The sequence below is a fragment of the Alexandromys fortis genome, unplaced genomic scaffold (genome assembly GCF_014885135.2).
Source record: "Alexandromys fortis isolate MF-2015 unplaced genomic scaffold, M_Fortis_MF-2015_v1.1 scaffold_236, whole genome shotgun sequence".
Lineage (NCBI taxonomy): Eukaryota > Metazoa > Chordata > Mammalia > Rodentia > Cricetidae > Alexandromys > Alexandromys fortis.
The window spans coordinates 442,835-453,513 of NW_026068189.1; the positions used below are offsets into that span (position 1 = coordinate 442,835).

Genomic DNA, 10,679 nt, shown 5'->3' on the forward strand with positions numbered 1-10,679 from the left:
AGGCTATCTCACGAGTCCTCACCATGCCCCGTCTCTCGCTATCTCTGCCTCTTCCCTACTCTCCCTCTTTCCTGGCCCTGGCCATGTCCGGTCTGCTTTTCTCTCCGCTCTGAACTCTTCCGGATGCTTCTGTATTTTTTCCCCTCTCTTTTACCTATAGTAAAAACCTTCCCCCTAATGGAGTGTTCATGTAAGCAGTGTCTTTACTGCGCCCTCTCCCATACACTCACAAACACCAGGAACTTCAGTTCCGGGATGTGATCCTGTTTTCTGGCTTCTTGCGAAGACCCCATTACACAGACTTAAAAATAAATACTTTAAATGCATAATTTTAATATTTTAAAAGAGTGGTACTTTATTTAAGTGTGACAAACAGAGGTCCTTGGGTTGGCTGTTAGAAACTGCATTCGGTCTCTGTGCATGCCATGCCTGCAAGCACTGCATTGCTGGGCTCCACACCCAGCAGCATCAGCTCTGACTTTTCTAGAGTTTGTAGAATGCTTGCCTTGCAAGCATGAGGACCTGAGTTCCAGCCTCAGTAGCCATGGGCAGAAGTTGTGCTCTGATCTCTGCTAGGAAAAATCTTTCCTAAGATGAGCGGCTCCACTGGCGCAAAGAAATCCAATCAGACTAGATTAGCCAAATTAAAATGCCCATGTTTAATAAATGGTGCACTCTTGGGTGGCTGAGAAAGCATGGCAAGGGAGAGAGAGACAGAGGTGGGGGATTCGCCCCAACCCAAAAACCATGTGTTCTTTCTGGCACAAGCCTAAATATCCTGGGGGAGTGGTCCTGACCCTCCCCAGGGAGGGGTCAGTGCTTAGCAGGCTGGGAGTTGGAGTCCAAGCCAGGACAACTGCCAGGCCCGGGGCTTCCAATCATCCCAGACTTCTTGGATATAGGGATGTTAAAGGGCTGGGATGATGCCCCAGATTAATATTACAGTCTTAACATACACACATTGTGGCTTATGCATCCATACCCACACCATACTTGATAGGGTGCCCAGGCCATAAAGCAAGATTCCTATAAATGACTTTGCTCAGTTTGAGATCACCTATCTCCCAAATCTGTCTTGCCTGAAGCAGACAATTCCAGGGAAGGAGAGACTGTGGAACCATCTTAGCCTCCTATGGCTGCAAACAGTTTCCTCATTTCTACCCGAGCCCCTGACAGGCACCCATTTCCCTCAGAAGAGTGCCTATCCCTCAATGTTTGAAATAAACACTCCAGTCTTTTGAAGTCTTTTTCTGTTTTCTGTTATACTGCCTCAGAAATCTAACACTCCACACACCCACAGATGCTACTAATAAATGAAAGCCAGCCAAAAGGTGGATATTACTTGAGTGCTGGTCTAGAGACAATTGTTAAAATTTGATTTCATTCAATGTTACAAAGGATTTTAAAGTCTGGCTACATGCTACAATGCGGATGAACTTTGAGGATGTTGTAAAATAATGTGAAATCAGCATATCCTGGATAGTTTTATCAGCTTGACACAAACTAGAGTAATTTGAGAGGAGGGAGCCTCAAAAATGCCTTCATAAGATCAGGTTGTAGGCAAGCCTGTAGGGCATTTTCTTAATTAGTGATTGGTGGGGAGGGCCCTGCCCATGGTAGGTGGTGCCATCGCTGGGGTGGTCCTGGGTTCTATAAGAAAGCAGGCCAAGCAAGCCAAGGAGAGCAAGCGGGTAAGCAGCGCTCCATGACCTCTTTATCAACTCTTGCAGCCAGGGTGCTGCCCTGTTTGAGTTCCTGTTCCGACTTCCTTTAGTGGTGGACTTTCACCTGGAAGGGTAAACTGAAATAAAATCTTTCTTCCCCAGGTTGTCTGGCTGGTTCACGGTGTTTCATTACAGTCGAAACCTGAGACAAAGCCCGACACTGGAGAACACTCCTTCACCCGCAAATCACCGTGGAGCTGAGGATGACCTCACCTCCTGGTTCCCCTGCCTCTGCGTCCTGAGTGCTGAGGTTACAGGTGTGCACCCCTACTCCCAGTTTATGTGCTCCTGGAACCTAGGCTGTTCAGATTCGTCAGGAACTAGATGCCCTTGCCTGGGGTAGATGACCTTTGGGTGGGTTAAGGGAGGTTCCCGGTAAAACTCACCTTCAGGACTCCATTTATCCAGCAACAATGCTTCTGTTTAGGACATTGTCATCAATACATGCTATTTTGGGGGGCCCTTTGGACCTAACACTGGATAAGGACTCAAGCAACTAGCCTCCAGGGTTACATTTCTATGAGGTATAGTTAGATTCATAAAGACATTAGTTCTTTTTGGCATGCACTTTTGGTGCCCTCACCTCTGTTTCTGACCTAGTCTCACTCTTAGTTTAGATTTCCAATCCTTTTGCCTTGGCTATTGGAAGTGCCGGTTACACAGGTGTGCATTACCACAGCTGGCCCAGCTACCCTTTCTGCACCCCTACATAGGGGTCTTGCAGCGCTGCTCTCCTGACCCACTCTGAGAAGGGGGTCTCACAATGCTACTCAGTGGTGCTCCCAGGTTGGCCTTACACTCCTAACTCAGAGGTCCTTCTACTTCTGTCCCAGGTAGCTGGGACTGCAGATATGAGACGTTCCCTAAGGTAGATGTAACTAACTTTTAGAGATAAGGTTTAGTAATTTGTAATTTGGTGAGAGAAGCCATGCCCTCAAGTGAAAAAGAAAGCTATCTCAAGCCACACACTCCCAGTTGCTGGTCTTGCTGTCTGATGGGCAGTCACAGGACCCAGTGGGTTTCAACCGTTTGCCTATATTCCCTAGCTGACTGTTTGCCTGTATTCCCTAGCTCACCATTTGCCTGTATTCTCTAGCTCACCATTTGCCTGTATTCCCTAGCTGACCGTTTGCCTGTATTCTCTAGCTCACCTGTTGCCTGTATTCTCTAGCTCCTGGGTTTGCATACCAGCTATAGTCACTTGGTGTGGTCTGCCTAGGAGGCCAGAGATTTCTGTGTTGGAACATAGGACTCGGCAGAGAAAGAGGCCCTTATCTTCCTTAAGTCACTCTTCCCAACTGTTGCTACTGGAGCTATTTGTCCTCATGTCTGCCACATCCCTGAACTTGGAGTTTTTAGAAACTTCCCCAGAAGGTTGCATAAAATGGCAGGCATGGGAGTTTGGTGAGGTGATGACTTAAAGCTGGGCATTGTGTTCCATGCTTGTCATACCAGCACTGGGGAGATGAAGGCAGAAAATCAGAAGGTTCATGGCTTCCTAATGAGCTCAACACCAGTCTAGTTAAGACCCTGATGAATGACAAATGAGCACGTGACTGCCCCAAGGTGTTTTTTTGTTTTCTTTTCCGAGACAGGGTTCTTCTGTGTAACAGCCCTAGCTGTTCTGGAACTTGCTTTGTAGACCAGGATGGCCTCGAACTCAAGGAGATCCTCCTGCCTCTGCTTCCAGAGTGCTGGGGTTAAAAGCAGCCACCACTTACTGTTTTTGCTTAACAAATTACTTCTTTCGACATTCTTTTACACTCAGTTTATGCGTGTTGTTTGTTGTGAAGCACGCGAACTGTTTTTTCTTCCCTTGGTTTGAAGTATGTAAATAAAATATGCATATGCATAAGCAAACGGCACCATCCGCAGGCCCCGCCCTCTTTGAGCCACGTGCCGCTAAGGCGCCCCCTCCTCCCCCTCCCCGTTTCCCGAGATGCCTAGGACTTGTGCCCGCCCTCGGCCCCGCCTACTCAGCTGGAGCTGCCTATCAGCTGGCTTATGGCCACGTGCTTCCGAGGCCCCTGCGGTAGGGCTGTTTGCGGAGATGCCTATCTGCGGCGGCAGGCGAGGTCCGGCGTCGGGACACGCGCCCGGCACGGGACATCGCGCGCGGCGCCTCAGGCAGCGCGGTGGGCAGCCCCGGCTCCGGCGCGCCGCGACTGTGGGAAGACCCCGGCGCCAGCGGTGGCGCAGAGCCGGTGGACGCGGCGGTAGCGACAGCCACGGGCTGTACGAGCGAGTTCGCTGCTAGTCCGTGAGACGCGCTTCTTCGGCGGGGCTCCGGCGCTGGCTGGTTGTTGGGCGGCCGGCGCCATGTCTGTGAGCGAGATCTTCGTGGAGCTGCAGGGCTTTTTGGCTGCCGAGCAGGACATCCGAGAGGCGAGCCTCCCCACCTTTCTCCCTTTTCCTTGCCAGGCTGGGCTACTTGGTCCCGCCCCTGCTCGGTCTCTTGTTTTCGGGTCCGATGGGTTCAGGTTAGGCCGCCTCTCGGTTCCGGATTCGACTTCTCTTCTTGCTCCTCAGCATCATCTGCCTCTTTGAATGTCACTTTTCCTTCCTGCCACTTTGAAATACCACTGTTTCAGCATTCCAGTCCCAGGCTTCCTTAACGCCCGGGGCTATCAGTCAGTACACCTTTCCTGTACTGGTTGCTGGTATTTTTTTTTTTTTTTAAGATTACTTACTATCCTTCCTTAAAAACAGAAACAAAACCAAACTCTCCTATAGCTTCTCATCCCACATAGAATTAAAACAAAAATCTAGATGCTGCTGTGGCTCATAAGGTCTCTCTCCCTGATCTCATTTTACACTTGTCACTGTGTGTGTGTTCACATTTACTATTTCATTTCTCTAGTGATTCAGATATTGTACTGTCTGCTTTTGCTGGAATTTATCTCCTGCTTTCGCTGACTCTTTCCTTTTGTACCGGAGACCCTGTGTGGCCTCGAATTTGAAGCTCAATAACCTTTAGCGTCTTTCGTGCTGATATTACAGAAACGGGCGTCACCACGAGAACAATTTGTAGTTCTCGTCTTGACCTTAAAACGTAAAGGATTGCTTTTTCTGCTAGCTTTTAAAATCGTGAAAAATTAAAAAAATGTTTACGTGTCCTATTTGTTAAGTTGCCAAAAGGGATTGCTTGCTTCTTCAGTGGTTGCTAATGCCCGTCACTAATGTGCTTAATGAGTGTGTGTATGAACGAATGAAAACCTCTCCACAAGTCTTTGTTCTGTAGACAACATTTACATTGCCGACTGTTCATTTTTAAAGTGTCTCAGGTGGTACTTGGGCAGGTGGCTGTTTTTCTCTTCTGGCCCCCTGAGGAATCTAAGGCTTTTAGTGACAAGTAGTCCGTGGAAGAATGTGGGTTCACGCCTGAAGAGTCCTTTCTTGTGAAGGTCCTGAGGGCTGTGCCTGCATGTGAGGTTGTGGTGGCTTGTTTATATGTGTCTGTGGTAATGATTACACTGACCTTATCTAACTTTTATTTTTAATTCTCTAGGAAATTCGAAAAGTTGTACAGAGTTTAGAACAGACTGCTCGAGAGATTTTGACCCTGCTTCAAGGGGTCCATCAGGGCACAGGGTTTCAGGACAGTAAGTGCTTTGCTTTCCTTTTGAAGATTTTTGTGCAATCTATCAGTCTCTAAATAATTTTCCATTAAGAAGATATACCCAATACATCCATGCCATTTTATTGTGTAAAATGTCCATTGTGCTTTTTTATAGCAGTAAGAATTGGAGCGTAGTGATTTGATCATTTTATGGATTTTCTATATTCTTGGTATTTTGATTGGTTTTCAACTTGTGCATAGTGTGGTTTAAATAAGGATGTTTGTTGCTGTGACATTCTACTGGCATTAATTACAGCTGCTTAAAAACCTTGTAAATCTAGCTGGGCGGTGGTGGCGCACACCTTTAATCCCAGCACGTGGGCAGCAGAAGCAGGCATATCTCTGTTGTAAGATGCAGCCAGTGTAGCTAAGAGCTGAGATGGTTTTCTGATGGAGTCTTATAGTAACAGCTTGAAGATTTCTAAGGCAAGTCATTTATGTAGTGATGTAGAGTTTATCAGTCTGAGAATTGCCGTGAGGCAGCAACAGTTGGGTATCGGAGGACAGGTAGGAGTAGATGCTGAGGGATACTAGTCTCTGGTTTTCAGTTGTTTCATGTCCAGGTAGACTACATAGATTATTAAGCAAGGACTGTGTTTGCAGTTTGGTAAGTTTTTCATTATTAAACATGACTATCTTTTCTGACCAGTTCCAAAGAGGTGCTTGAAAGCGCGAGAACATTTTGGTACGGTGAAGACGCATCTGACGTCTCTGAAGACCAAGTTCCCCGCCGAGCAGTACTACAGGTCTGTAAGAAAACGGGCACTGTTGGTAACATCAGGCTCTGAAGGGACAGGATGATTTCATATGGATAGGTAAAAGTCTCGTAGAAGGAACCACAGGATTATGTTGATAATAATGGCAGTAAAACTAGCATTTTCATATTTTCTTTTTTTTGGTTTTTCGAGATAGGGTTTCCCTGTGTAACCATCCTAGATGTCCTGGAACTAGCTCTTGTAGACCAGGCTGGCCTCGAACTCACAGGGATTTACCTTCCTCTTCCTCCCGAGTGCTGGGATTAAAGGCATGCGTCACCACAGCCCGGCTGCATTTTCATATTTTCTAATATTTACTTTCAAACAATTTACGAGGAAACTGTTACTTTAGAAAATTTTATTTATTGAGATTGTAATTTAGTTGCAACGTTCCTCCCTCTTCCCTTCTTTTCATTTTAGCCCAGGGGGCCTCAGACTTGGTATATAGTAAGGGATGATGGCCTTGAACATCTCACCCTCCTGCCTTTACCTCCTGAGTGCTGGGATTACTAAGTGTGCCACCATTCCTGGTTTATACTGTGTGTGGACTAGAGTCCAGGGCAAACACTATACCACCTGAGCCCTCTTCAATTTTAATTTTTATATTAATAAAAAATTGGATTGTGATTCTAGTTGATTATTAAACTTACAAGTAAATATTATAAATCTGAACGTATCAAACTTATACCAAATCTATTTAATGTATTTGAGTGCTGAATGGCTTCTGTCTGTTTTACATATTGGGGTTGCACACAGATTTTGTTTGTAGAAGAACGCCATTTCTAATACACTGGGTTGAGCCATATCAGGTATGTCCTTGTGGCAGTCCTTAACTTGGTACCTGCTGTACCTTTGCTGCAGGTTTCACGAGCACTGGCGGTTTGTGCTCCAGCGCCTTGTCTTCCTGGCAGCGTTCGTAGTGTATTTGGAAACAGAGACCCTGGTGACTCGAGAGGCGGTTACGGAGATTCTTGGCAGTAAGTGCCTCCGTGTGATCTGTAGAGTCTTGTATATTAGCTTAGGTTTTGGTGTCGGGGGACTATCTTCTGTGTTTGTGAGTGTGTGCGTGCGTGCGTGTGTGTGAGGCCAATAACTGCAGTGCATTATTTGTGTGTGTGCACAGAACGTGCTCGTGTGGAGGTCAGAGGACAGCTTGGGTGTTTGTTTCCCTTCTGTCCCGTCAGTCAGTTCCTAGTATTGAACCGAGGTCGTCAGGCTGGGAGGCCACCATGAGCCACATGCAGTAGTATCTGTAGAGTTGGTAAGGGTGGGAACACCCTAAAAAGCTAGAAAAGATTTTCATCTCTTCATTTAATGTATATGTATGTATCTTTTTATTCTTCTACTTAAATTGCCTTCATATCATGACTGTCTTTTTTTATTCTGATGTGTTTTTTAGTTGAACCAGATCGGGAAAAAGGATTTCATTTGGATGTGGAAGATTATCTCTCAGGAGTTTTAATTCTTGCCAGTGAGCTGGTAAGAAGTGTGGGTGTTGGGTGTGGTCCTGTGTGTGCAGGTGCACATCTGTGAATGTCCATGTGGAGGCCCCAGGACAAACTTGCTGTCATTCCTTGTGCTGGCCACCTTTTTTTTTTTTTTTTTTTTAAATGGGAAGAAAAAAATCATGTTTATTGTGTTTGTGTGCATGCATGTGCCATGGAGTCTGCATGGAAATCACAAGACAAGTTTTAGTGGGTTCTGGCTTAACATGTACATGAACGCGAAGCGCCAGTTCAGTGTAGGTGTCTAGATTTCAGGTTCTAGGGGTTTCTGGGAGGAGGTGTCGAGGGAGAAACTCACAGTGACGCCCTGATTTCTCCTGTGCAGTCGCGGTTGTCTGTCAACAGTGTGACGGCCGGGGATTACTCTCGGCCCCTGCACATCTCGACTTTCATCAATGAGCTGGATTCAGGCTTCCGCCTTCTCAACCTGAAAAACGACTCGCTGAGGAAGCGCTACGACGGCCTGAAGTACGATGTGAAGAAAGTAGAGGAGGTGGTCTATGACCTTTCCATTCGCGGCTTTAATAAGGAGACGGCGGCGGCTGGTGGTGAAAAATAGAAGCTTCTCCCTGCGCTGGCCTTGCCGACCTGGCCTTTGCTAGGGAGGGTAGCACAGTGCCTCTTCTGTAGTTAGCACGCCAGTTGCTAAACACTGCGCTTTATTTTCGTAACCAGCTGTGTGGTGTGCGTATCAGAATTGAGATACTTTTTGGATATATAAAGGCCCTTTCCACGGATAGGATTTTTGTTGAAGTTTCAGTGAACTTGCTGTGTACTTCGTTGTATTCCCATTTTGTTGAAAGTGTAAATGTCGGTCTCTTGGTAAAAGTCCTTTTCTTGCTTACCGGACTGTTGATGTGATTAACAAGTGTGTTGTCTTGTTTGTGATTCTTCCAGAAGTGACCCATGTTTTCTAGGTCCGAGTTCGTGCTCCATTCCCAGTCCTAGCCTGGATATAGTGTGAGAATAGACAAGGGAACTTTATTTTCCCCTTTTTATTGTAAGTCGTGTAAATTAGTTAAGGTTTTTTTTTTTTTTTTTGCCGAGAAAATTAGAGGCCCCGATTCCTTCACTGCCATGAGAATACAGCAGATGGAGCTGCACAGTCCAGCTCAGCAAGGCCAGTGTAGAAAGACCTTCTCTGCAGTGATGTCTGTTTGCTTAGAGCACCTTGTCTTCTGAGGCCACCTTACGTCCTGCCTGCAGTAGCAGTTGTCGTGAGCTCACACCTGTGTGCTGTATCCGTGAGCCATGAGACCTTTTCCAGCAGGCACTAGACCTGGTCTGGGAGTAGAAAGCCATCCTCGTGCATTCATCCCTTAGCTGTACCCAAGGAGCGTCTTCTTACAGAAAGCAGTGCTGCTTGGTGTGGAAGAAAGTAAAACTTGGCTTTAAAAATTCCATGTGATTGGTAGTATTTTTTGGAATAAGAAATTTCAGGTTTTGAGGCTATCAGTACCTTTTAAATGTGTAGTTCATGGTAGTCATGTAAACCCTGTGAACTCCGACCCTTCTCCTCTTTAGATAGTATAAGAATGCATATCTGGCCGTTCCTGGGGCAGGACTGAAATTGTTAACAGTCACAGCTGGTGATGTAGCTCAGTGGTAGAGCACTTGCCCGGCAGGGGTGAGGCCCTGGGTCCATCCCTGGGACGTAAAAAAACAAAAAGCTCAAAATCCAATGAACAAAAATACCCTACTTTTTTTTTGTACCCTGTGAAAGGAAGCTGCTGGTATTTCCAGTGAAATAGGAAGTATTTAGAAATGTCCCCTTTCTTGATTGATAATAGTTTGGGCTTCTTGTTTGTGCAGTGGGATATTTGACACTGGCTTTTATCAAGTGGTGGTTTAAGGCTGACTGGAAAGTGGGGCCTGAGAGTGCAGGCCTGTACTCCAACTACTCAGGAGGCTAAGGCAGGAGGATGGCAAATTCAGACCTCAAGGCTTGCCTGGCTAATTGAGTGAGCCCTTGTGACATAAACAACCTAGAAGACGAGGGTGTTTCAGCTACTGTGTCTTCCTAGCATGTTTGAGGCCTAGGTTCAGCACCTCATTTTGCTGTGGGGTGAGGCAAGGCCAACCTTAATCCCCATCGCAGGGAAGGAGCAGGGATGAGATGTGATTGCTCTGTGTGGTTGGGCGTGGAAACCAGCTTTCTTCATGGTCCTTTTTGCGGGGTTAGAATATGTTATTAGGCTATTTTTTGTTAGTTTGCCTTTGAGACAGGGAAATAGTCCAGGCTGGCCTGGGACTCACACCTCTGTTTCCACCTCCTGAGTACAGGTTTAGGCTCTTGAAAGTGTCCAGGAAGGTTGTTAAAATGCTCAGTGTTAGCATAGGCTGGACTGAGTAGGTTTTTCATCTGCAAGCTCAGAGACAGGAGGTTCCCCAGGTCCTTGCTTTGTTGCTCAGGTGTGGGTTCTGCTGGAGACATTAAAGCTCTTGCCAAACGGTCTAGATTTCCCTATTCAGAGACAGAGGGTGTGATGTCTCACCAGTAGTGTTGTCTAGACTGGGCTCAACCTCCTGGGCTCAAGCCCTCCTCCTGCCTCAGCCTGCCAAGCAGCTGGGACTCTCACCAGTGCTGCTGCACCTCCCTAACTCCTGAACTTGAGTTCTAACAGTGCAGTGAGATTGCACTTAGAGCGAAGGCTACCTCTGGTGTTGTAATTCCATCGGAGAGTTTTGAAGTGTCATGTTGATAATTAGTTGTGTTCATTGCTGGCTTGTAAAGCAATAAAACTGTTGTTGGTCTCTTTGTAACTTAGTGTGCTTCTGTTTGAGCTCTCTTCCGCAGAGAATTAACTGCTGATGTTTCTCTGAGGGTGAAGGAGCCCAGAGTGGTAAGCATGTGCTGCTGTGTGACAGTGACTCTAACCAAGACACCGCTGGCCACTCCTGTGCTCTAATGTGAAGTACAGGCAATGTCTGGAATCTTACCTCCACCAGGAGATTAAAGGTATTTGAATTGAAGATGTCAAGAAACTGTGCTTCTGGTTTTAGTTTATCTTTGTTTTGATGACCCGTGGATTAAACCAAGGGCCTCACATAAGCTAAACGTTCATTCTACCACTGA

At 46.5% G+C, this 10,679-nt stretch overlaps 1 protein-coding gene across 1 annotated transcript; it reads left to right on the forward strand.

The window, feature by feature from the left end:
• The first annotated feature begins 3,814 nt into the window (after positions 1-3,814).
• Positions 3,815-10,366, forward strand: Tsn (translin). The gene is made up of 6 exons (XM_050129378.1): positions 3,815-4,109; positions 5,233-5,326; positions 5,993-6,089; positions 6,960-7,075; positions 7,498-7,577; positions 7,929-10,366. Exons 1-6 carry the CDS (start codon positions 4,044-4,046, stop codon positions 8,160-8,162), a joined length of 687 nt encoding a protein of 228 aa, XP_049985335.1. The 5' UTR covers positions 3,815-4,043; the 3' UTR covers positions 8,163-10,366.
• The last annotated feature ends 313 nt before the right edge of the window (positions 10,367-10,679 follow it).

Coding starts and splice junctions, on each gene's coding strand:
- Tsn (XM_050129378.1), top strand. CDS start 4,044: ATGTCTGTGAGCGAGATCTTCGTGGAGCTGCAGGGCTTTTTGGCTGCC. Junction 6,090..6,959: donor CCCGCCGAGCAGTACTACAG/GTCTGTAAGAAA, acceptor CCTTTGCTGCAG/GTTTCACGAGCACTGGCGGT. Junction 7,076..7,497: donor GGTTACGGAGATTCTTGGCA/GTAAGTGCCTCC, acceptor TGTGTTTTTTAG/TTGAACCAGATCGGGAAAAA.